The following is a 27,795-nucleotide window of genomic DNA, read 5'->3' as shown; positions in this document are numbered from 1 at the left end:
AGTAATGCTTGGTATATAGTCGATACTCAATAAATATTCGCCAAATGAATGGAGATTGTTAATTTATGAAGAAAATGAAAATGGAATATAAAGAGCTATGCTTAATATTTTAAGTGAAGGGATGAGCTGCACAAGATTAAACAACAAAGAGTTTTGAAGCAGCCAATCTGAAACTAAAAACATTGAGTCTATCAAAACATCACTGTGTAGAATCAATTTTCACATTTTTCGGCAACAAAAAATTCAACATATGAGTATACTTGATGCTAAAAATAATGAATCAACTCCTAAAATATCTTTCTGAGTAGTTACCTAAAATGTGATTTTAAATGCTGTAAATCACTGTTATTTATTTTTTTTTTAGGTATGCTCTTTTGGTGAGGAAGATTGGCCCCAAGCTAACATCGGTTGCCAATTTTCCTCTTTTTTTCCCTCCCCAAAGCCCCAGTACATGGTTGTATATCCTAGTTGTAAGTCATTCTAGTTCTTCCATGTGGGATGCCACCACAGCATGGCCTGATGAACGGTGTGTAGGTCCACATGCAGGATCTGAACTGGAGAAGCCCAGGCCACCAAAGTGGAGTGCTCAAACTAACCCACTCAGCCACGGGGCTGGCCCCTAAATCACTGTTCTTATTCTAAAAATTTCTTTGCAATTTAAAAGTAAAAATAAATTTAATAAAAAATTCTAATTTTAATAACACAATGTAAAAAGTTTTATTTTTTAAACTAAAATTATTTTCTTCTAAAAGTTTTGACATATAATTTAAAAATAGCATTATGGTGGTTAATTTTGTGTCAACTTGCCTGGGCCACATTGCCCAGCTTTGTGGTCAAACATTATTCTAGATGTTTCTGTGAGGGTATTTTTGGATGAGATTAACATGTAAGCTGGCGGACTTTGAGTAAAGCAGATTGCTCTCCATAACATGGGTGAGCCTCACCCAATCAGTAGAAGTCCTGAACAGAACAAAAGACTGACCTCCCCAGGGCAAGAGGGAATTCTGCTAGCAGACAGCCTTCAGACCTGAACAGCAGCATCGGCTCTTCCTGAGTCTCCAGCTTACTGGCTCACTCTGCAGATTTTGGACTTGCCTGCCTTCTTAACTGCATGAGCCAATTCCTTAAAGTAAATCTTTATATATATCTATACACACACACACACACACACACACACACATCCTATTGATTCTGTTTCTCTGGAGAACTCTAATACAAGCATCATAATGAATAACAGGAATAAATTAATTTGGGGCTGTCTAATATAAGTGTGCTGTGTATCTCAGGAACTCCTTTTGGAAGTTCAGCAATACACTATAATTTTAAAAAATGTTCCATAGTCGATTATGTTCTGAGAAAGCTCATCTAGAGCAACCTTACATAGTCAATCACTCCCCTTTAAACCTTAACAAACACCCTTCTCAGAGCCACGTCTATATGCTCAAGGACAAGGACAAGTTTACCTAGTCTTCCTTATCCTTTTACACAGTCTTCACTTGGAGACAAGGTGTGAGCAAGAGTGGGAGCTCTGTCTCTTCTTGATTGAAATTCTTTCCAATTTTCAAGACCTCTCTTAAGTCTCAGCACCTCTAGGAAGTTCTCCTGTGAAAGCCCTAAGTAACACTTGACTGCTCATGGAACTTTCCTTTCCAATGCACTTTGAGAAATTTAAATATCACTTTATGATCTGTCACGTTTGGTGGGTCTTGTGACACCACTCCTTCCTGGTTCTTTTCTCTGATACTCCCTTCCTGTCTCCTCTCAATCAGATTGGCCATTGACTTTTAGCATGTTATAGAATGGTCAGGGTTCCACAGTCAAAAAGGTTTGAGAAACAGGTTTAACAAGTTAAAGTTCTCTATTGCAGGATTTATTAGAGCCTTTAACAGGAAGGAGCATTATGACTCTCCAAGTGGGAAATACAGTTTAGAGCATGAAACACCGGGGAAGAATAAGAGAGAAAAAGTCCAAGAGGAAATCATGTAGAATGAGAAGAGGCAATCAGAGAAAGAAGAGAAACTAAGACAGAATGATGTCACAGAAGGCAAGGATGGGCAGACTTTCAAAGAGGGAGTATCGACAATGTTTGATGTTCCAGGGTGGTCAAGTAAGGTTTTCACTTACAGTAAGCCGAGAATTTAGGAACTAGTAAATTATTGGTGATACAATGATAGCGATTTCAGAAGCATGGGAAATGGGCAGTTTGCAGTGGGCTGAATGGTCAGTAAAAAAATGGAGAAAATAAATATAAACCACCAGTTCAAGAAGTTTGGCTACAGAATCATGGTGGGTTTTTTCCTTCTCGAAATTGTAGAAACTTGAATATGTCAATAGCCTGTGATGAGAGAGCTAGTAATGAAAATAAGTTGAAGAAATACGAGATAGGGGATGGCCGCTGAAGCAAAGGACCCAAGGAGACTAAAGAATAGCATCATGAGCACAGGTCAGGCATTAGCTTTTGACACGAGAGACTCCTCTCCCTTTGATTCAGGAGGGAAATAGCTAAGGATGAATATAGATGTGGATAAGCTTGTAATTCATCTGCCTCACTCCTACATGACTTAGCTTCTTAAAATACAACCTGATCCTATTTACCTTCCTTCAGAGCTTCCCCTTGCCTTCAGGATGAATTCCAAATTCCTTCAAATGGCCTCTCAGAACTGGCTCTTGTCTTTCCAGTCTCCCCCTCAATCACTGCCCCCCAAAAACCCTACGTTCAAGTCACCCACCATAGGGCTCCCACTCCCCTGGGCTCCTTGCACTCTCCATTCTCTCTGCCTGGAATCTCCTCCCTCCAACACTCCCCTGACAAATGGTGAACTTCTAGTTACAGGTCAACACCCACTCAAATGTCAGGAAAGGTAAAGCCTTTTCTGGCCCCTTCTGTCCTTCTCTGCATAGTCATCCCTTCCTCTAACTAACACAGCTCTTTTTATAAGTATTTTTTTTAATTACAAACTATCTTTTGCATATCTGATTCTTCCACTGGATAGTGTTAGGAACATGACATTAGGAACCGTTTGACACATATTTGTATCTACATCATGCTTAACGCACCATAGGAGATAACTAAATGTCTGTTGTCAACAAGACTGAACATGTTTTGTCTTCAAATCAGATGTATAAACTTCTTTTGCTATATTTTATACATAGTGTAGACCATATTTATATGTAATATAAAATATGTTTTAAATATAGTATAAACTATATGTTTTTAATCAAGCACAACACCTGCCATATTAGACCCACAGATAATACTAACTAGTTGAATTAAAATAAAGTATTAAGCTTTAGTTATATTTCAACATTTCTTTGATAATATTAAAAGTTTATAGCCTCTTTGCATGAAAATCTAAAAGTAATTTTGACACTGCATAACTCTAAACTATGCTCACCTTAAACCATATATGAAAGAAAAAGGCACTTAAACGTATTTTAATGAAATGTGCATACACATGCATACAGTTATTCTGCAGTGCATTCTGTAGAGTCATTATATTTTAACATTGTTTCCCATTTAATTTTCTTCTCTCATATTACTAAAAATGGGCCTTGGAAAGGGAAAAACTGGTTCCCTAAAAATAAAATATGTAATGAATTTCCTGTCTTTGACTGCCACAAACTGAAGAATTTAGTGCAATAATGAAATACCTGTAATTTCCATTCATTTATTTTAATTCATTCATTTTCAACACTATCAGAATCTCTTTTTATAATGTTTTTGATGCCTCCTTTACTATTCTGAAACAAAATTTATACATAATACAATATTTTATATATTTATATGTATATATACGTAGAATTTGGAGAATTAAATATAATGTTCCTCTAATTTTTTATTTTTTAAAGATTGGCACCTGAGCTAACAACTGTTGCCGATCTTTCTTTTTTTCTCTTCTCCCCAAAGCCCCCCAGTACATAGTTGCACATTTTAGTCTTGGGCTCTTCTAGTTGTGGCATGTGGGACGCTGCCTCAACGTGGCATGAGGAGTGGTGCCATGTCTGCGCCCAGGATCTGAACCAGCGAAACCCTGGACCGAGAAGCAGAGTGCGTAAACCCAACCACTTGGCCACGGGGCCGGCCCCCAATGTTCCTTTAATATTAAAGAGAAATAAAAGGAAAATAATTTATGGCAAAATAATATTTTAATTCATAAATACTTGTACATAAGTACACTAGAAGAAAGAGTGAAGAAATCAGATATTAATCTACACTTAAAATGTTAACAACATTATTTATAATAGCCAAGATACGGAGACAACCTAAGTGCCTATTAATAAATGAATAGAAAAGAAACTGTGGTATATACACACAATGGAATATTATTCAGCCATAAAAAAGAATGAAATCGTGCCATCTGTGACAACATGGATGGACCTCGAGGGCCTTATGCTAAGAGAAATAAGTCAGATAGAGAAAGCCAAATACAGTATGATCTCTCTTATATACGGAATCTAAAAAAAAAATTTAAAAAAAACAAGCTCAGAGAGTTATAAAGTTCACATTTATATGAATATGCGATGGGACTTGGGAAAGTCATGAAGGATGAAAGATGAGGGACACGGGGAAATTCTTTATTCTGCAACATTGTCGGCACACATGTTTATCAGCCTGGTCCCTGCCCAGCAAATGGACAGCACCCCACCCATCACTAACTCAATCAAATAGGTCGCTCAGAACTCAGTAATATCCCTCCTGTTGGTAGTTCCTGACAGAACTCCTTGAACACATTCTCAGCTAACAGAAACTTGAAACTTTTGTTTTATAAACTCAGCGTGTTCTCCACACAGACAGCTGATGTAACAAAACTATATAGTTAATTTTTAAGAGTAAAACCTATGATCTATCTTATGTTCCATTGGTGGTAATTGTTCTCACAAAAAAACTACAAAAGAGGTATTGGAGAGGACACAGGATTTATTCAAGACCTTTTTTGTTTGGAAGCGTTTCAATCCTATTATTCTCTATTTTACCTCTTTTGATTTTGAATTATTCACTGCTCCAAATCAAAGCCCAATATAATTCTTCCTACTCACAATATGCTGTATTGCAAAGGATAACATTTTCAGCTAAGAAAGATTTGTCTAATTTTGATAAGTTTAACAGAGATAATTGTTGTCTCTTAAGTGTCCTTATCTGTCAAGAATAGTATGCCTAAAGGTATTTTATTTTTTCAGGCACGTACTACCACACTTTAAATTATCTTAAAGCTGGCTGCTAAATCTTTAATAAAAATCTTTGAGAAGACAAACATATTGTGAAGTCATAACCCAGTTTTCTCCACCTTCAAAGATATAACACAGAGAATCATATTAATTAAGCTATAAGTGCCTGAAACCTAATTAAGAATCCTGGACTCAACATCTTGAGAGTCCCAAATACTTTCCCACTGATCCTGTTCCCATGGAAACTAAAGTCGGGAAGTAGTAAAAGACAAAAGAAATTACAAAACGGTACCAAACAAATTAGCCAGAAAAGTTATCCTTTATTTCAAAATAAAGGAAAAAACATCCTTGTATCCTACTATCAGATAGCGCATAGCAATTGAAAAAAACACATATACAAAATTCAGGAAATGCATGATATATAAAAATATTTATTTTTGCTTAAGACAACACTAGTATTTTTCTTTTAATATTAACTTTTAGAAAAAAGGCCAGAAAATTATGGGGACGTTTTCTATTTCCCTTTTAAATGATCTGTGATGCTGTCGGGGTGACTAAATTCAACAACACATCTCTGACAATAGTGGATGTGCTCATGTTTGGATACTTTTCCCATTTCGTTCAACAGTATTTTCAGATCATGAGATATTTATTACAGGCTTATGGCTTACCCTTCAGGTTAACTCTGCTTTGAATTCAATTCCAGTTGTGAATGCGCAAGACATTCATAAATGTTGAGATGACCACACTGCAAATACGCTAAATGTCAGAAAGTATTTTACGTACACATTAAGATATTTAAACGGTTGACCACATTCTAAACAGAACATTCAAATTATTTTCTTATTATGACAGAAGAAATTAGTCATCCTTGCAGTGTCCCTGCCCGATACTGTACGCTAATGCTAAATCTATATATAATGATACACAGGCCCCCTCTCACTCTCCCTGTGAACTTTTATGCTAAAGTAACACTAGAAAAGAGTACCTTCATTTCCCCTAAAATCTCCCCAGCCTTCTACCTTTTCTTCCACTTTCCAGTAAGGCTATTGTCTCCCATAGAGGAAAAAATGGGATTGGGAGCCAGCAGTTCGAACTTCTTCAAGTCCTCCCTCTGAGTATGCTTAAAAATATTCCAATTCTGTTTCTCATTTTAAAAACTGTGATAAAAATAGTTCTAGGTACCGCACAGGGATGTTCACATGAGAATTAAGTAATATAATTCCTGGGAAAGTATTCTGTCAATCATAAAGCTCCATTCAAATGCTAATTTTGTTTTTTCTTTACTTTTCAATCCCTCAGGTTGCCTTACTTCACTCTGATCTTTCTCTTCAGCTTCCTGGGCTCCAGATAACAACTGATTTGGCAAAATTCCTCCCTGCTCCCTGGATGCTGGTTCTCTTTGTTGCCTATTATTTCCCAGAGTGCTTTTTCTTCATTGTCTCCGCTCTTTTATATTCTTTAACTGGACATGTTCTTCAGTGTTCAATCCTTTGCCCCCCACTAATCTACCCCCATGTAGCCTTCCAGAGTGAGAATGTTTTTCTTCCACTGTGAATCTACTTTTCCATTTTTAGAACATTCACTTAAATTCAAGGGACAGATATAGAGGATTTACACTTCTTATCCTCTTTCCAATGGTTTGTAGAGACATTTTTAGTTGGATATTTTGTTGCTTCCTGAAATGGAGAAAATAATCATTCCTTTTCAATGTAAATACCGTTTCTCTGGTTCTTGACGTTTACAACACTTGGAAGTATTGTTTTGATTTCTCTGATGTCCCCCATATTTAATCGACCACTAAATCTAATCAATTTCTATTTTCAAAGTCTTCTGGATTTAACTCTTCCTAAACAATTTTGACAGCTGCCACCTAAATCCTAGACCCTATTACCTAATATTTGGGCTATCCTCACCTCTCCTCCTAAGTTTATCCTATATGTAGTGGGGTCAAAATTATTGTTTACCTCAAATACCGTTTTTTGGTATATTGCTTCACTCTTCAAAACTTCCAGCAACTTCCTGTTGCTTACTGCATCGAACAGAAATTTTAAACATAATGTACAATCAACGCCATGAATACCAAGCCATTTTTGGAGCCTATTTCTTTCTCCTTTTCAAAACAAACTCTGTGTTCTAACTAATAAGAACTCTAAAAGAGGCAGTTTAGAACTGAAACGTGTTCACAACTCCATATAAAATAATTTTATCATCACAGGCTAAGTATGGTACATTTTTTTCCCATTCAAAAACAGAAAATGTTAAATTATAAAGAACAGTAATCATCATTAAATCAAACCCCCTCATTTTACAAACAAGGAAAATAAGAGCTGAACAAAAAGTAGTTTTCTAAAGCCATATCATTATTAAGAGCAGAACTGACACAATCTCAGTGCTTCAGATCTCAAGCTCCATTTTATTTCTGTCATACTTTTTGCTTCTTTGTGAACAAACTTGCCTTTTATGGTTTAAAGTTTAAGGCGGACCTTTGAACATCTAGTACAGGCATTTCATATGGACATTTAACCTATGAATTCAATAACGGGCCACTGTCAAATACACATCAGAAATATAATTTATAAAATTAATCAATTTAAAAAGTGAAGGCGATTCTGCCCACCATCCCAATCAGTGTAAACAGGTCCCTGAGTCACCCTGTCAGGGAAGATGTAATTGATATTCTTTCAGGTAAAAGATGGGAATCCATTGTCCTCTGAAAAGAAACATTTATATTCACCACACTCACTGGTGACATAACTTTGCTCTACAAAAGAAGTATTTCTGTATCCCACTTCCAAAATTATTTGTCCTTTTATTTTCTAATAATTAGGAATAAATTTCCTCAGACATTCTAGCTCATATGATGACAAAGGCTCGTCTTGACTGGTCTCATCATTATTCAGCAGATTTTGGGATCTCACCGCTTAAGATTAAATAATTGAATGTGTAAAATGGTAAAAGCGAGAGAAAGATGATTTGTCTGTTCAAATAATTAGGACTCTAAATATAAATTCTATTAGAGAGCTGTAATGCAATCTTGCTTCCCCTCTAAGAGGTGACGGAATGGGAGGTGAAGCGAAATTCCTTCCTCTTTTAGCATCTCCATTCTCTTGCTCATGAATTCATAGTGTATTTGGGGCAAGGATTCTCTGGCATAGAAATAGCTTCTGACATAAATGACTACCTTGATAGCGTGCAGAAGCTGCTGACACAGGTTTTAGACTACTTCTAAATGCCTTTATTTCTTCCATTCTTCCCCCACAACCAGAGTCTTCTTTAGAGAATCCTTAAAGCTTTGGGGTCTTCAGGGTTGAAGGAACCATGGGAAATTAAATCACACAAAGAATTCATTTGGAACTTGATATTAAATTATTAATGACATGGATTTGAACATTAAGTGGATATTTTAGAAAGTATGAACAATTGTGAAACGTACTTGAGCTGATATGTCAAAAGCTGGATATGCCCTTACCCTGTAAGAAGGCTGCAAGTTTTCTCTTTGGTTGTTTACAAGAGCCAGAGGGTTGACAAGAAAGGCTTGATTGAATGAGGCTCCATTCAATAAGTGCAAAAGAAAAATTTTAGGGGCCAGCCTGGTGGTGTAGTGGTTAAGTGCACACGTTCTGCTTCGGCGGCATGGAATTCGCCGGTTCAGATCCCGGGTGCAGACGTGGCACGGCATGGCGAGCCATGCTGTGGCAGGCTTCCCACATATAAAGTAGAGGAACATGGGCACGGATGTTAGCTCAGGGCCAGTCTTCCTCAGCAAAAAGAGGAGGATTAGCAGCAGTTAGCTCAGGGCTAATCTTCCTTGGAAACAAACAAACAAAAAAAAACACATACACAAAAAAGAAATTTTAAATTTTTAGCAATTTAATGAACTCTTTTTCACATTTACCTTTTCCTGCTATCAGTCTACGAATGTGATGTGCATTCATCTAATGGGTACTTTCACATTTTAGGGAATAAAATATTAAAGTCCCTTTCAAAAGAAATGAACTGAAACGTCCACGCTACATCATGAAGAAAAATGTAACTGTTACGCTGTGGATTTACTAATGGACTTTGCTGTTTAACCCAGGATCTTGGAGTTGCAGTTAATGACAGGGTGTTTGTTTGTTTTAAGGCATTCTATTTTTCTGTTAGTGTGAGACAGACTAAACAGATTAAAAAGGGGGCTATTCAAATGGCATTTGGGTTTCTTACACCAACCACCCTAGCTAAGGCGTAGAGTTTGAGAGAACAGATATTATTTCAAATAGACTCACTTTGGTCTATATATTCTCTCTTTAAGCCAGTTGACTCTAAGGTGGAATGTACAAGAAAACCCAGAGGGATCAAGACAAGAAATATTAAAATTTCTATATATTTAGCACATTCTTCTCTTTTTTCTGTTTCTATAGGTTTAAATAGTTTTTTATGAAAAAATTTTCAAATATACACAAATGTAGAGAGAACAGAACAATAAACCCCATATATTCATTATCTGGATTCAACAACTATAAAGATTTGGCTACATTGAATTCATCTATCCATTTTGTTGTTGAGGAATTTTAAAGCAAATCATATACGTCAAACAATTTTCTTTATTATCTTAGTACGTATCAATACAAATTAAAGACAAATATCTATATCAGAACTAATAAAATTACAAATAATTCCTTAGTAATAAATAAATAATAATAAATAAATAAATAATTCCTTAATATCCAGCCATAGTCAAGCTCCCCTGATGTCGTATTTGAATCAGGATCTGCATCTCAGCATTACATCTGCTTCTTAGATTTTTTGTCTTGTTTTTTTTTTAATCCAGAGCTAACCTGCCCTTTCCTCCCTTCCCGTTTTATTTTTTCATTTTGTGCCATTGACTTGTTGTAGCAACCTGGTCAGTTATTCTGTAAAATAACCACCTTCTGAGTTTGTCTGGGTGCAGCCTTGTGGTGTCATTTATTCTGTGCCTCTACTTCCTGTGAAAAGAAGTTAGCTTGCCAAGAGGCTTGATTCAATGTGAAGGTCAATGTGTTCTTCTTTTTTTTTGGAGGGCTGGGCAAGAATACTACATGGGGAATACTATGTGCTTCCTATTGTCCCACACAACGTTTGGTTGTCCTGCTTTTAATGATGCTAAGATTAATCAGTGGTTTCAGATGATAACAGACTAATCCTTCCATTGTAAAGTTCCCCAGCAACATTTTCTCTAAGGTTTTTACCCATTAATAATCATATCCTGAACCAATTACACGTTGCAAGATTATGATTATTAGATTCTATTATTTTTTCCATTATCTTTGCACATTTATTCACTTGAATTCTATGCAGAAATTTTCCTTATCAATTAAGGCTATGTGATTACACATACAAACATAACGGAAAGCAAGTTAAAGGCTTAATTCTTTATGTTGATTGCCAAATATCAGAGTAAGAGCAATTGACTTAGCAGGTTCTAATGGTGACCAAAGACTGGTGACCAGTATTTTATTTTATTTTATTGACTTTCTCTCTCTTTTTAGTATCTGCATAATTAATACATTTAAAAAATATGTTCAATATCTTTACATCAATTGCATCCAATAATTTTTCATTTTTGATTCTCAAATTTCCTCCAATTTGGCCAAAGGGAGGCTTTTAATGCTGATTCCTGTCATTCAGATACAAACCCATTATCTTTGAGAGCTAATGTGCTTTCTGGTACAACAAAATGTCCCAGGCTCATCTGACATATGCCCAACCCTAAACATGGGATCAGATGTTCCTCCTAAGATCCCTACTCACTGCTAGTGTGAACGGTATTTAGAGATCAGAATCTGTATGCTCACTTTTATGGGGTTGTAGGATAGATTATATTATTATTCCCAACTACAGTCATGCACTGCATAATGACATTTCGGTCAATGACAGACCATATATACAACGGTGGTACCTATAAGATTAGTACCATATGGCCTAGGTGTGTAGTAGACTATACCATCTAGGTTTGTATAAGTACAATCTATGATGTTTGGACAACGATGAAATCACCTAACAATACATTTCTCAGAACGTGATCCCATTGTTAAGCGATGCAGGACTGTACTCATTCCCTTCCCACTTATAATCACATGATTTCCAGGGTATCCTGGCAGGCGGAATAGACTTCCCCACCCCAGGTCCAGGTTTGGCCATGAGATGTGCTTTGACCAGTGGACATATACCATGTTGAGTGGAAGCTTTAAGAACTGTTACATAGTTTAGTTGTGCCTCTTGCGTTTCCCTTGGCCACAAAGACTGTCCCAAACAGGGCCAGCTCCTTCAGCCTTGGGGCCTGGAATGAGAAGACATGTAGAACAGAAATTTGGCAGCTGACCTGGAGCCACCAAAATGGAATTCAAGCAAAAGATAACGTTATGATGATAAACTACTGAGATTTTTTAAGGTTATTTGTTACTTGATTAAAGCTGACTGATACAGCTTGTGATTTTATCTAGGCCTTTTTTAGTGGACAGAGATAGGAAATATATAGTTTGGGAAAGAAAAAAGCATCATGAGTTAATACTGATATTTCCATTTTGAACATAACATTATAGGACTTTAACTTAACTTTTTTTAAACATTATACCTGTATCTCTTTTTTCCTATGCTAAAAATCTTCATATCTATATTAACATAATTACCGATTTGCATTATTCTGTAATATGAAGTAGTTTCAAAATAAAACTGCTATTTTAAATTACTTTAGTTTAAAATATATTTGCAACTTTAATTAAAATATATTCCACTATTCAGTGGAATATTATGTTCTAAGCTCAAGATTAGAATAATTTTTTCCTCTGTGTGATTACATCACTGATTTGATATATGGTAGGTTCATTTCTTTCCATTTGTTTTTAATTTTTAGACAGGCTGTTCTAGTGAATTTTATCCTTTAAACAGAAGCTTTAAGTTTTCAAAATCAAATCTATGTAATAAGTTATCAAGAGAAATCTGTTCCATTCCTGTCCCTTCCTCCCATTGTGAATAGTTTCATTTAACCTCCCAGTGTTTGTTTCTTACACAAATTGTCGCTTGCTACATTATACTGTTCCGCATCATGCTTCTTTCACTTGATATATCCATACACGGAGATCGCCCTCATTCTTTTTTAGGGCTACATGGCATACTACTCTGTTATTAATTCAGCCAATCCCCTACTGATGGGTATTTGATTGTTTTCAATCTTTTTTATAATATATAATTTTGAAATAAATAATACTGTGCATAAATCACATCCTGTTTTTGCAAGTTCAGCTTTGGAACAGGCTCTCAGGAGTAGGGTTGATGAGTCAAAGGGTAGATAGGTAATTTTTCCGCATATTGCTGAACTCCCCTTCATGGCAGATATATTCAGATATACACACCCCATCAGCACTGTCTGAGAGCACCTGTTTCCATCCAACTTCAATAACAGAGCGTGCCGATAAGTTATGTGTTTTTGCTAATCTGGTAGGGGAGAGATGTTATTTTTGTGGTGGTTTAATTTGTATTTCCAGTTGTGTTGAACAGAGCTTCATATTTGAAGAACCATTTAAATTTTTCTTCTGAGAACTCTCTGGGGCTTTTACATGTGTGTGCGTCATTTTTCTACTTTGTTCTTTATATTTTTATTTTCTTTCCATTTTTAGGGGCTCTTTGTATATCAGTGACAATCCTCTTTGGGTGAGACCTAAATTGCAAATATCTTCCCCCAATGAGTCCTTTATTTTTCGATTTGTTTATAGTGTTTTATTTCTCCCATGCAGATGCTCTTTTGAGCACTCATGCTTTCCTTTTTTTGTCACTGGGGGGGTGAGGTATGGTTTTATTTATTTATTTACTTACATTTAGATCTCTGATCCATTCGGAATTTATCCTCATGTACACTGTCAGGTTCAGATCCATTTTCCCTCAAATGGCTACCCAATTGTTGTAATAATATTTATTAAGCTTTCTCTATGGTTTGAGATGCTACCATTTTATAGATAGATCCATATAGTATATAGAGATTATCTATCTACCTACTTACCTATCTATCTATCTATCTTCTGTCTGTCTATCTATATTAAATTTCCAAATGAACTTGGGCCAATTTCTGGACTTTGTATTCTGTTCTACTGGTCTGTTGGTCCATTCATGTACCAATCCCACAGTGTTTTATTATGGAGCCTTTATCAAATGCTGTAATGTAGGGCTACCACCACCTCATTTCTGCCCAGGGGTATTATTACTTATTTATTTTTCCATTATCTCCTTTGTTTGATATTTATTTTCTGATTCATAATTAATGTAATATATTGACATAGAAATACACGTATATAATTTATAACCAAAAACTTATGTTGGGGCATATGCTCTTTTTAAAAGAAGTAGGATATGTAATCAGAAAAGTTTGAAGACCAGTGCTCCAGACAGTGATTTTTTAACGTTCCGGCATCCTCAGAGCTGTTTCTGGGGAAGTAGCACAACAGAGCTGAGATTCTTAAGATGTATCTAATCTTGGCATTTGCCTAATGCTGAACTTGGAGATGATACCCTTGGACCAGACAATGAGTCACCTGGATTCTGGGGAAATTTTTTCAGTACTAAGGAGCAGGCGTCAAGATCCCACAAGAAGTCATAATTGCTGGACAGAAATGCCTAGGAAAACCATCTTTGGTTTGGAAATAAAGCTCACTTTATTAGGGCCCTGTCCTCTCTCCTCTCTCTTAATAAACTTTGTCCTACTGTGGTACATGGATTGCTAATGTATCAATTGAGTGGCAAAGAGACTGGACCATGAGGGGAATGTCTGGAATCCTCTGCTCCAGAGAGTACTCTGATAACGCTCTAACATCTTACGTTGTCTTTTATCTCAGGCAAATGTGAGGAGGTATTGTTTGATTCCTCTGAGGTTCTTTGGGGGGGAGGACGGAGTGTTTTCCCATGTTAGAATTTTCTCCAGAGTTGGTACTTTTTTTTTTTTGAGGAAGATTAGCCCTGAGCTAACATTCACCACCAACTGTCCTCTTTTTCCTGAGGAAGATTGACCCTCAGCTAACATCTGTGCCCATCTTCCTCTATTTTATATGTGGGACGCCTGCCACAGCATGCATGATAAGCGATGCATAAGTCCGTGCCCAGCATCCAAACTGGTGAACCCCGGAGCACAGGAACTTAACAGCCATGTCATCCCCAATTCCTCTGAGTTTTTAATTCATGCTTACTCGTTCAAGAGCGATTTACGTGTTTTTACAATACAAGGAGACATCAGGCAATCAGCAAAATTTCTAAAAGGCTGAACAGTCTCTAGATTTCCTTGTAACTCTAAACTCCAGGGAGACCATGGTTAAAAAAGGGGAGGAGGGAAGTCTAGCAGCAGTAACATTATGCATTTATTAGGGACTATTAATTTTACATGTGTCCTTGGATTTTTATTATTAAAAAGTTAAGTAATTTTTATGAAGCTAAGAAACAAACATTAAAATCCATTACTTACTCTATTTAACTAATTATTAAAGAACTACTATGTGCCAGGCACTACGCTAGGTGCTAGGGACACAAGGATGTGTTGTTTCTGCCCTCAACAAACTCAAAATCCAGAGAGATGTACGTGTGAAAAATGCAAACAGTATAGCCCAGCCAATGCCATAAAAGACCCAGGAAGATATCAAAAGCACCAGGATTATAATCTGTGGTAGACTTCAGCTTTGAGAAGTGGACGAGCGGGAAAGGCTTAGGAGAAGAAGGAGGGGATTTTGGACTTAGACCTTCACGGAGGAATTGCGTTCGGCCACGTGCAGAACATTTCAACAATGAGGACAACAACAACAGAGAAGATGGAGGTTGAGAAGGAGCAACATTGTATCTAGGTAAAATGGTGAAGACGTTCACTCTTTTGCATGCGCACACACACACACGCTTATGACACAGAAGAACCTGACATGTTCTGGGTCCAAAAGCATTATATGAAACCAAAGTATAAGGGTCCCATGGCTCCAATCAGCTTATGCAGATTTTTATCATATTTTTACAACATAGCTGGCTGCATGTTTAGATCATTGGACAAACAGACACTTGAGTTATTGTTTATTCCATTGTGGCCATTCTACTTCTGATTAGAATCCATTCCTATTTTAGAGCATTCTTTAGACATGAACACAATTCTCCCTTTTAAAATTTAGCACTTTCCCAGTAGTTCAACATGTTCTCTTTTTATTTGCGGTCACTACTATTCCTTTGGTCTCCTTTAAAAATAGACCAGCTTGCACTTGTCTGTAAATCCTAGCTGGTCCTAATGTCCCTGTCTTCTCTGAGTGTTGGCTCTTACGCTCTTCTTTGGACTTTTTCATTGGTCTCAGTTGGAATTTTTCCCTGCCTAGATTTGTTCTCTGGTTTGGGAGTTTATTTCCCTCCATTTTATTATACCACTTTGCTTCACTACTTACTTTTGGTGGTTTGAACTAGAAAGTCGCCCCTTAATGCCTTTTGGCATAGGGTCTTAGAGGCCTTGGCAAGATGTTGTCATGAGTCCTATTTGTGAGACCTAGCTTTCAGTTGTGGCTTAATTACTAGTAAAAATAAATGTTTGTAGGGAGGTGCAGAATACTATGTATAATATGATCTGATTTGTTGGAAGGGGTGGGACAGTAAGCACAGTAAATTTTGATGTTTATTCTTAAAGAAACAATACAGGTAGCTTCATATGCTGGAACTATATTTTTCCCCTCAATTTTTCTGGAACTATATGAAACTTAAGAATGAGAAGGCAAAATGGATTAAGGGGCACACATGTATGGGGACGGATGGAAACTAGACTTTGTGGTGAACACGATGCAGTCTATGCAGAAGCCAAAATATAATGAAGCACATCTGAAATTTACACAATGTTGTAAACCAATGTGACCTCAATAAAATAATTTTTAAAAAAAGAGTGGGCTACCTGTGAGGAGTGGAATAGAAGTCAGGAGGGCTGGAAAGGAGACTTATTTTTTCATTTTATAACCTTTCTGTGCAGTTTGAATTTACCATCTACATATATTATTTTTAAACATGTAAGTGAAGGCATTTTAACAATGATCTATTTCTGCCTTTGATTCTGTCCACAATAAAGTATTTACCAAGTTTTTACAGTGTGAGCAAAGCTAAAATTAAAAACAGCAGGTGACTGTTTGGACAAAATGAGAGCGAGCACACTAGAAACGCCTCACAGAGAGAAGAAAGACCAGGCTGGGCTTCTACACTCTTCACAGATATAACAACAAGTATGTCCCAAACTGCCCCTGTGAGAAATTTCAAAAACTAAAACAAAACAGAAAATCCAACAAAACAAATAAAAACTTGATGGCAGTGACCTAAGAAATCAAAAAGAGAGAAGGAAAAAACTCTTCCATTAAGAATGAAAACTCCATAAATAAACAAACAAATAAATAAACAAGAACGAAAACTCCTGTCCGTTAGGCTCACAAGGATTCTTGCTCAGGACTTCTTGAGCCAAGATAGCGGAGAGCTAAGCGTGTAGCTCTGGAGATACTTTCATGGCACTAGGTCCAACACAGCTCTTTGCTTCTCTGCTTATAAAATGCAGGAACAATTCAACTGCAGAGCATTTCCCATTCACTCACTGGCCTCAAGACCCAGAGAGTGGGGTTTTGTGGTTCTGTCAGCAGGCATTCGTTTGAGCACACGCATTCTCTCATTCTCTCTCTCACACATACACACACACTCACACTTAGTAACACAGAAGGCCACTCTTCTCTCCATCAAATCAAATCCAATTACTCCCCTAAGGGTGGCAACACAAGGAAGCTCTGGAAACACTTAAAACAATACTGAAGGAAGACAAACCCAGGGGGTGGGAAAAAAGAGTAATATTGAAAGAAGATAAATAGTAACCAAAAGAGCTATTGTTTTACGTTTATATGTTGGGAGTTGAACAGAAAACTGGAAACACTTGTAGCTTACATGATTAAAAAAAAAATCCTTTAGGGTCCGGCCCTGTGGCCTAGTGATTAAACTTCCTTGTGCTCCACTTTAGTGGCCCAGGTTGGCGGGTTTGGTTCCCAGGCACGGACCTACTCCACTCATCAGCCACACTGTGGAGGCATCACATACACAAAATAGAGGAAGATTGGCACTGATGTTAGCGCAGGGCTAATCTTCCTCAACAACAAAAAAAGAAAAAAGAAAAGAAGGAAGGAAGGAAGGAAAGAAGGAAAACAAAATCCTTAAAAACCAGAGTAATTTTTCTCAAATCTCTGATTAAATTTAATTAACTACATTTCAAATATAGAACAATTTTCTGTAGGTGTATGAATATGTTTAATTACATATGTCTGTGTATATATATATACTTCAATAAAATATATAAGGAAGTGATTGCCTGGACCACTCCAATTGCATCTAACTGGTCTCCCCACTTCAACTTTGCACCCACCCCATTCTGCCTATTCCCCATTCTCCATCCACTGTGTTCTCTTTTTAAAATGCAAATCTGATTGATAGTCAGTGTTTAAAATGACTGCTCCTTGCCTTTAGGATAAATTCAAAATTTATATTTCCCACAAGGCTCTCCACCACCTGGTGGCTGCCTTTTGCCCTCCCCTATCCTCCGCGCTCTGACCATAGGAACTTCTTCCATCCCTTCATGCTCTTCCTGCTTGTTCTTGCCCAAGTACATCTGTGCACGCTGTTCCCTCCATCTGAAATGGTCTCCTCCATCCTCTGTATTTGCCTACTAGCACATCCTTTTCATATAGATGGATAGACATAGATGTATGTATATTTTGTAACAAAACTTTAAAAAGCACATTTTAAAATAAATTCTTAATGTACTAAAAGTAAATAAAACAGTCTATTTAAACTACTATAATACTTATAAAACAACCTATTATTTGTCTTTGGATGTGACTCTTGCAAATGTGGAAAATCCATTTTAAGTGATCATATGAATGTTTAACTCCACTGCCCCCCAATTTTAACAGTACCAGTTTTCTAAGTGTGTTATACATGTGAACACATTTAATTATCTTTAAACATCTATGAAGTAAGTACTATTATCGGGATTATCACCATAACATGGTGTAACATGGGTAAACTGACACATGCAGAAGTCAAAGAACTTGTATAAGGTCACACAGCTAGTACGTGAGCACAGAGTTCAGCATCAAAGTACATGTTCTTTATCACAACACTATGCAATCTGAAACACAATCAATAAAAAGTACAGTTCTATATCACTATGAATTATAGTTTAAAGGTAAAAGTTATGGTTGCCCCATGGGATCTAGAACGTTCTTGGCCAGAACACTGATTACACTGTTGCTGTGCACATCCTACCTTTGGTTGGTGTGGTAGGCAGAATAAAGACCCCCAAAGATGTCCACATATTAATCCCAGGAACCTATAAACATATTACCTTACATGGTAAATAGGAATCAAGGTTGTAGACGGAATTAAAGTTGGTAACCAGCTGACCTTGAGATGGGTAGATTATCCTGGATAATGGAGGTGAGTCCTATATGATTACAAGTGTCCTTATAAGTGGAAGAGGGAGTTAGAAGAGAGAGAGCCAGAGATAAGGTAGCCAGGCATTGTTGGCTTTGAATCTGGAGTAATGGGGCAGTGGCTCGCCTCTAAAAGCTGAAAAAGACATGAAACAGATTCTCTGCTAGAACTTCCAGAAGGAACACTGCCCTTCCTATACCTTGATTTTAGCCCAGTGAGACCTATTTCAGACTTCTGGCCTCTAGAACTTTAAGATAATAAATCTGTGTTGTATTAAATTTGAGTTAATTTGTTACTGCAGCAATAGGAAACTAATACAGTTAGGTTGTTTTTCTAAGTTCTGGCCTTGTTAAGAGTAACACCTTCCAAGAAACAGTGCCCAGTTTTAAGTTTTCTCTTTCTGCTTTTGCCAAAGAAAGCACTTGACTCAGATTCTGATTCCACTTTCTCATCCTCACCCTCATCTTTCTCAAAATATCAATCTGGCAATACATCAATCAGCTATGCTGGAGTATGGACTCAGCAGGGCTGTCATTATATTGCTGTGGGATGAAAAGAAATGTTATTTTAAATAAGGGCCTTTAAACATTTCTGCCGGCCTGACTTCAATAAACAGCTCTTGCCTCTATAGTCCAAAACATCTTCTCCACCAAAAAGGCCCACAGGAGGAAACCAATGTGATGGAACTGTGGGTAGAGCAAACACATAAACTCACATGGGCTCTTCTCATTAAACTGCTCGTGTGGAAGGATAAATGAGTGTTCTCAGTCATAGGAAACTCACTGTTCTCTTTATGCTGACGTTTTTGTTTTTGACTTTTTCCTTCTTAAGGTAATTTCTGTCACAGTCTTCAAATGGTTATCAGGTCTACCAGCAAGGCCAATTTGACCTTTATGCTCAGCAGATAACTGAGACCATACCAGGATGTAACCAGTTCTTTTCATCAAATTGATTATGATACTTTGTTTTAACAATGTTTACACAGGGCAGAATTCCTGCCTCTGGTTACCTGGAGTGCCGCTTTGGGTTAGAGGCAGAAACTTGTGATTCTGCAGAAGCTCCAGAACTCCTCCACAGCCCTTATCAGTTGATGAGAGATGACAGACTCAGATCAAGTTGCCTGGCTTGGGTTCCAGTCCAGATCTGAGGACCAGCTCCTACCAGCCATGTAGTGTCAAGAACAGCACACCACTCTCATTCACATCCAACTCCTTGGTTTAAATGTCACCTCAGAGAAATCTGACACTTCATTTACTTACAATAAGTTAGGGCTTCAAGATTTATATTACAATCATTAATGCTATCCATACATATCTACCTACTCTACTTCATCCCCTTCCACCTAATTGATAGGTAAATATTTACACCTACTATTAACCAAGCACTTTGCTCAGCAGTGGACATCCAATGGTGAGCAAACATCAATTCTAGAGGGAAAGAAAAATATAATTCAACTAAACACACACATAAATGTCCACATATCAACAGGTACACTGAAATCATAGTTTAAATAATGCCACCAACAAAAGGCAATCCTCCAGACTATTAAGAAAGAAATAAAGAATGTTGATAAATGGAAATAAAACGAAAGAATGAAATAATCGGGGCAAAAGAGCGGTACAGTTACACTTGAGATGAATATTAAGAAGATGAGTATGTAACTAGAGCATAAGAAATCCACCAACTTTTCTTGAATGAAGACAGCAAGAAGGGTTAAGCACGCAGATAGAAAAATAAGGAGATAAGTGAAGGCAAGTTATCTATGGAACAAACTCTCAGATCTTCAAATCCAAGTTCCATCTCTTTCCAGCCTAGGTAAGTGAGCTCAGACACGTAATTTAGCTTTCCTGAGCTTTGTGGTCACTATCTGCAAGCTGAAGATATGTTCTGTTTTGTGTATTTGTTGAGAACTTAGAAAGAGAGAAAATACAAGAAAGTCCTTAGAACAGTGTCTGATACATACACAAGCCTTCAATACACTGGTTTTGGATCTGAACATGAAATTTGAGTGGATAAATCACAAATAGGACAGTGGAGTGAAACTTAGCCTTGAAGAACATTCTTGTTTTTCAACAACACCCTAATAGCAATAAGCATACCTAATGTCCAGACCTCGGTTGCCAACACCATTCTCCAAAAAAAGGAACCAGGGCTCCTCAGAGATATGGCTGATTCTAGGACTAGAGCCGGAAACATGCAAGATCAGTTTGGAGCATTTTATAGTGCCAAAAAGTAAGGAAGCACTGAAAACAAACAACAAAATCAGACACACACACATATATAAAATGATGGGGATATGTCAATGGGACAGAGGAACCACTGAAAGAAAGCCCAATGGTCAAAGCTGGAACAATCTGTGCAGTAAACTAAATAAAATAGTATTGGACTATAATCCAAAGTATAAAATAAATATCCATTAGCCCATACTGTTATAAAAATGGATGGATGAATGAATGAATGATTGGGGAGGGAGAGACAGACACAGCTCCTAAGCAGAAGAATTCCAAATAATTTATAGAGATACTACACCTTCCAGGAGCTGGAACATAACTCTTCTTCCTTAAGTGTGGTTTGGACATAGTGACTTCCTTCCAAAAAATACAGAATGAAAAGGGGAAAGAAAGGATAACCTGTGGAGAAACCTGCCATACATTACTTCAGCCAGGCGATGAAGATTAACATCAACAGTGATGGGTCATGTTCACAGTAGGTCCCCTTAACATGATGTGATGAAAATAGCCCTTTACACCTCTGTGATCTTCCTCTCAACAAATCCATAAGCCCAATCTAGTTGGAAGAAAAACATCAGAGAAATACCAATGGAGGGTATTCTACAAAATGCTTCATCAGTACTCCTCAAACCCGCCAAGGTAATAGAAGACAAGAGAAGTCTGAGAAACTGTCACAGTCTAAGAGGAGTGACGACTAAGTGTAATGTGGTGTCCTGGATGGGATCCTAAACAGAAAAGGACATGAGGTAAGAATGAAGGAGGGGCTGGCCCCGTGGCTGAGTGGTTAAGTTCGCGCGCTCTGCTGCAGGCGGCCCAGTGTTTCGTTGGTTCGAATCCTGGGCGCGGACATGGCACTGCTCATCAGACCACGCTGAGGCAGCGTCCCACATGCCACAACTAGAAGAACCCACAACGAAGAATGCACAACTATGTACCGGGGGGCTTTGGGGAGAAAAAGGAAAAAAATAAAAAAAAAAATCTTTAAAAAAAATAAAAAAAGAATGAAGGAAATATGAATAAAGTGTAGATTTGACTTAATAATAACGTATCAATATTGCTTCATCAATATTGGTTCATTGGTGACAAATGTATCATACTAATGTAAAATATTAACAATAGGGGAAAGTGGGCATGGTGTATATAGGAACCCTCTATACCATCCTCACAATTTTTCTTTAAATTAAACTATTCTAAAATCAAAAAGTTTATTTAAAAAAAGAAAAGAAAATGTTCTTGCACTGCTAGACCTTTTGGCATACCAGAAACAATATAGAAAAGATCCATACACTCTTCCAAATTAATCCCCCATAGGAGTCAGAGTTAGAAGCGTGTTACATTTACCCAAAGCTCAAAGAAGAGGTTCTTCTGCTCGTTCATTGTAGCCTTAGTTTACCTCTTGGTTGTTTCTTGGCTACAATTTCAAATTTAGGGTGTATTGTTTCTATTTTGATTACTGAAAAGGAATAGCAGAGTGAGACCATATTCTCTGTTTTTAATTAGTGACAATTAAAAGGTCAGACTACACTAAGGTCAGACTTTTGTATTTGAAATTTAGGATTATCAATGGAATACACAACTTTCCTGGGAGTTTTGCTACAATTCCTCCAGCCTGCTCTTTTGTTGCCTTTCAGCACTAGTGTATTTTTTTCCCCTGTGTTGGACATGATACCAAATGATATTTCAAAACTGCATAATGGTTTTATTGTGAAACCTTGCCTTCTTGGTTTGATTTTCTATAATATAGGTCAGCAATGCCCCCTCACTGAGACAACTCGCACCTTCCTCCCCCACCAAGGGACAAAGCTCACATCACGTTGAGCTGAGCAATACTCACTTCGGCAATGAGAGCGTGAGAAAAAGTCACTGGATTATAGTATTAGGCACTCATCTGGCTATTTTAAGTATTTTATTATAAGAACTTGAACAGCAACAATAATGACCCACACAATTTAAAAAAAGGAAAGAAAAACGAAAAAAAAAGGAAAACCGAAAGAAAAAGGACTTCATTGCTTAAATGCTTAAGTTCTATTGTAATTTCCTCCATTTTCCTAAAAAGTTAACTCGAAGAAAAGAAAATAATAGGACACGTCCTCAGGATTTTAAATCTCCTAAGTCCAGAATCCGTGAAAATCCTGTTTAGAACCATCCCGTGAAATTGGCTTTAGGACGACGTCGTTGTCGTCGTCCCCGCTACTCGATCATTCAGCTTCTGCATCTTTCTAACAATTATCCCGTCGGACGTCTCCTGAGGACACAGCAGCTGGCTAGAGTCCTCAGACCAGACTTCTCTAACTGAATGTAGATGTGCAGGTGGAGAGGATAAAAGTAATTCTGCCTCAGCAGCCGCGAATTCCCCCCATCCCCCGCCCCACAAGTGCACTGCATATTGTCGGCACAACTGGGACCCTCAGAAGCCAAGAAAACTCTTAACACGGCCCCTCCTCTGGTACTTAGAGTGTGGCCGGCGCCTGCCTCCGAGTGATGCCATCTTGGGATCTCAGCATCTTATAAGTAGTTAGTGAGTTCTGCATTCTGTTCACGTCCCTGTGTCTTTGAAAACTTAACCCAACTTTGCAAGAAGATGAGAACCTACTGGTGTGGACCCTTAATTGTCTCTAACTAGAATTGACAAAATCAGACGCTCTTTCCAATAAACCAAAGACACCAGCCTCCCGCCCTCGAGCCTGCCCGCACCCGGGTTCGCTGGGTGCCAGGTCCAAAGCCCCGCGGCAGACCCTCAGCCCAGAGACCCTCAGACAGCCCTGCACGAGCGCCGCGTCCAGGGGCTGGAGGTCAGGGAGCTGGTCCCAGTAGGAGTGAGCGGGAGGGTGGAGGTACTCCAGCAACTTACAGCCCAGGGCGACCACCAGGTAGCGCAGCAGTAGCAGCAGGAGGCGGTGGCGGCTTCTCCTCGCCATCTTCCCAGGGTCTCGAGGGTCCCGGCGGCTGGAGCGCCGGAGGCCAGGCGGGGTCCCCTGAACTTCTGGGGCGGGAGAGGAGAGACTCGTGCAGGGGAGGGGAAGGGCGGGGCGGGGCGGACTCTGATGGGGTGTCAGTTTCCCCTTCCAGGGGCGGCTTCTCAGCTGGCAGCCTGGAGGCAGGTCTGGCCTAGCCGGGGGCTTGAGGGGGGATTTGGGTCGTTCTTTTTTGCTGGGGGGGGGGGGGGGGTTCGGAGGTAAGAGGGGGCGGGTCGTGGTAGCCGGATGAGATGTCAGCTGGGTCCTAACGAGTGGGCAGCAGAAGGCGAGCAGCGGAAGGGAAGCCCCGGCTGGGCGTCCCCCCGCCCCCGCGCCGTTGGGATTGATCGGCTTTGTGTCTGGTCGGGCGCGGGGGCTGCCAGCTGTCCCCACGGCGAGGAGCCCCGGGCGGGAGGCGCGGGCCGCTGGGCGGGGTGGGGGGGGGGGCGCTGTGGAGGGGGGAACTCCGCTTGCCTTGCTCAACTCCTCGCTTCCCCTCCTTGGCACAAAACTTCTTTCTGGGTTTTCAGTCAAGGGGTGGAGATTTTTGGAAAATTTCTGGCCAGCGGGCGAAGCTGCGGGGGAGGCGCTCTGGGGAGATGGGGTTCGCCGGTTCCGTCTTGGACGCAAAGGGGAAAAAAAAGCAATCAAGACTTGTGCTGGAAGGCGGGTCTCCCGATTTTAGCAATCGCCTTGGCCCTTCCTCAGTGTAAGCTTTTTGCTCCTTGGAGAGCTGAGGTGTGTTTTGTGTTCTTTGCTTTTCACGTGTCGGAGTTGGAAGTTCATCTCACGGTGTGAAATATTTATCATGTTTCTTTCCAGTTACATAACTGCCGCCTGTGGAGTTTTCCACATGTTAAAACTCTACAGCTGCCCTTTGTCAGGTTTATTTTTGGTCTACTGTGCTTTTAAAAGGGAAACCCATTATGAACGCTCTGTTGCGTGCTTTAAAATTGACTCGCACTTATATCGCACACACTGCAAAGGCTAAACAGGCCATTTTTATATTTGCTCCTGGGGACCAAAAACGGCTGGTGCGTTCAAGAGTATTGACAGGTCTGGAAAAAGGCCATTTCCAAGAGAATGAATTATTATACATCTCTCCCTCTTTTTTTAAAGATAGAATAATGGATAAAGTTCTGTATAGAAGGCTTCAATTTAGTGGCGTGCAAAAGAATAATTTAGCTAGCTCAGTGGACAAAGGAGATCAGAGTTTAGATATGCAGAGCTATGGGGAATGGGACATCCCTGCGGTTTCCTTGGTGACAGTGATGGAAGCTTAATACCTATGGTGGGGAGAGGGGCAGAGGAAGCTGGGAGCCCAGAAAGAAACTCAAAATGGCAAAAATGTTATAGTTCATACTCCAGTCGAGCAGGGAGAAGGGACACAGATATAACAAGAGGCTTATGTGCCAGTTTTTCTGGGCTCTGGCAAGAAAGGTTTAATTTTCAAAAGAAAAGTTGTTGGCATCTCTTTTCTCATCCTTGCCACAATATATGTCTTTTCTGATCCTCCGTAAAGAAACACACAAAAAAGGCATTTTTTAAAAATTACTCTATGTCATCCTGTGGGAATAATTGATTCACTCAGTTATTTATTTGTCAACCAGTCAATGCATTTGTCAAATAGCTACAATGTGCCGGCTGCTGGTGGACAACGATGAACACGATCAAGTGTCTGCGGTTAATGAGCTCACAGTCTTGAGGAGAGGGAGAGTGAGTCCCATGTGGAAAGACCTCTAATACCATGTGGTAATGGGAGGACAGAAAATAATCACGGCAGTTTTTTGTTGAGTGCTTCCTCAGTGCTGGAATCTGAATTGTGCAATAACTAACCCCCAACAACTCTGTAAGGGAGAAAATGTTATCTATCATTCCCACTTTACAGATGAGAAAACTAGGCTGAGAGATGCTAAATAGCTTGTTTGAGGTCAAGGATAAGGGGATGTTCCTGTGTTGGGGGTGGGTGCAAGGCTGGCTTTATTAGGCATTGAAAAATGAGTCAAAGTTTGAAAGGAAGGAAATAAAGGAAAGTCATTCTAGGTACAGCAAAGAGCATGATCAAAAGCTGGGAGATATAAATTATGGCTTGTTTAGGAAAAGTAACTTTCCACAGTGCTACAGTACATATCGAGTTGGTGCAGGGGAAGTGACAGAAACTGAAAAGGGGGTTGGATTGTGAGGGTCATTTCACTGTCAAACTATGAACTCCAACCTTATTCTGTAGATAAAGAGCTTTTTGAAAACACTAGGGTATGATATGAAAAAATACATAGTTTAGAACTGTGCAGTCCAGTATGGTAGTCTCTGGAGCCATGTGGCTATATAAATTTGAATTCTGTTAAATTGGCAATTTAATTCTCCAGTCACATTAGCTGCATTTGAAGTTCTCAGTTGCCACATGGGAGTGCCTACCCTACTGGGCAAGGCAGATATAGAGCATTTCTATCATCACAGAAAGTTCTACAAAACGTTGTTGCCTTAGAATGATGACTCATTTGGAAATGTAGAGAATGGATTAGAGATAAGAGAATCAGAATATTAGACAAGTCTGAAAACTATTGCAATGTTCTGAGAAAGAGATGAAGCATGAAGTAAATGATCACAGAAGGATAAGTGAAGAAGCAGGTAGAGTCAAATGAATTTCCCAAATGTGGTTGGCAGGATTATATCATCAATTAGAGGTAGAGATGAGGAAGGGGAGAGGTTGTAGGTAACTGAGATTGCTAGCCTGGGTGGATGTGTGTGATGATTAGAAGATCATCACTAATGAAATGAAAAACATAGGGAGCATGCATAGTTCCAGCAGGTTTGGGATGAGTTGACTGAGAGTTGTCAGCTGAGATGACCAGCAGACTGTTAGAAAGATTGGGCTAGAGCTCAGGAAACCCTCAGAATTGACTAAAGAAATAAATGTAAACATCCTCAACATCTCCTAGAACAGTGGTCTCCAAGATTGTTTGCTCCTCAGAATCCCCTAGAGATCCTTAAATGTGATTCTGTGTTTAAAATTATGTTAAAATTGTGAGTCTCAGAAGTTTCAATATCAGGGCCACCTGGGAAGCTGTATTCCTAATAAGCACCCTGGTTGACTCAGATGTAATTAGTTTATGGACTATTTGAAGACCTTTCTAGAAGATAGGAGAAGCCATGAGAGTGAATGAATGAGATCAATCAGAAAAAGAAGTGAATATTTATCTAGAGATAAATCTCAGGAAATAAATCCAATAAGAGGTAGGAAGAAGACCAACGCAAAAAAAGTGAATCTAGACACAGACCTTACACTTTTCACAAAACTTAACTCAAAATGGATCATAGACCTAAATGTAAAACACAAAACTATAGAACTCCTAGAAGATAACATACAAGAAAATCTAGGTGATCTTAGTTTTGGTGATGATTTTTTAGATACACCAAAGGCATGATCCACGAAAGAAAGAATTGGTAAACTGGACTTCATTAAAATTGAAAACTTCTGCTCTGTGAAGGACAATTTCAAGAGAATTAAAGGACAAGCCACAGAGTAAGGGAAAATATTTGCAAAAAACATGTCTGATAAAAGACCGTTATCCAAAATATATAAAGAACCCTTAAAACTCAACAATAAGAAAATAAACCTGATTTTAAAATGGGCCAAAGACCTTAACAGACACTACACCAAAGAAGATATACAAATGGCAAATAAGCATATGAAAAGATGCTCCACATCGTATGTCATCAGGGAAATGCAAATTAAAACAACACTGAGATGCCACTACACACCTATTAGAATGATCAAAATCCAGAACACCACCAACAACAACATCACCAAATGCTGGTGAGGATGTGGAGCAAAAGGAACTCTCATTCCTTGCTGAGGGGAATGCAGAATGGTACAGCTACTTTGGAAGATGGTTTGGCAGTTTCTTACAAAACTAAACATACTCTTAGACTATATGATCTCTTTCTACCCTCAGCACTTCTGACAC

General features: G+C 38.6%; 1 protein-coding gene across 1 annotated transcript in view; it reads right to left on the bottom strand.

Annotated features, from left to right (window-relative positions):
• Positions 1-24,603, bottom strand: part of JAM2 (junctional adhesion molecule 2) — a 62,902-nt gene extending 38,299 nt beyond the window's left edge. The window contains exon 1 of the mRNA XM_070597240.1: positions 23,722-24,603. Within this exon, the coding sequence (XP_070453341.1) occupies positions 23,722-23,788 (67 nt within the window). The 5' untranslated portion in view covers positions 23,789-24,603. The remainder of the gene's footprint in view (positions 1-23,721) is intronic.
• Positions 24,604-27,795: the final 3,192 nt, after the last annotated feature.

This window comes from Equus przewalskii, chromosome 27, assembly GCF_037783145.1.
Source record: "Equus przewalskii isolate Varuska chromosome 27, EquPr2, whole genome shotgun sequence".
Taxonomy (NCBI): Eukaryota; Metazoa; Chordata; class Mammalia; order Perissodactyla; family Equidae; genus Equus; species Equus przewalskii.
Note: the sequence above shows the minus strand (reverse complement) of the source record. Positions and strands in the feature narration are given on the sequence as shown.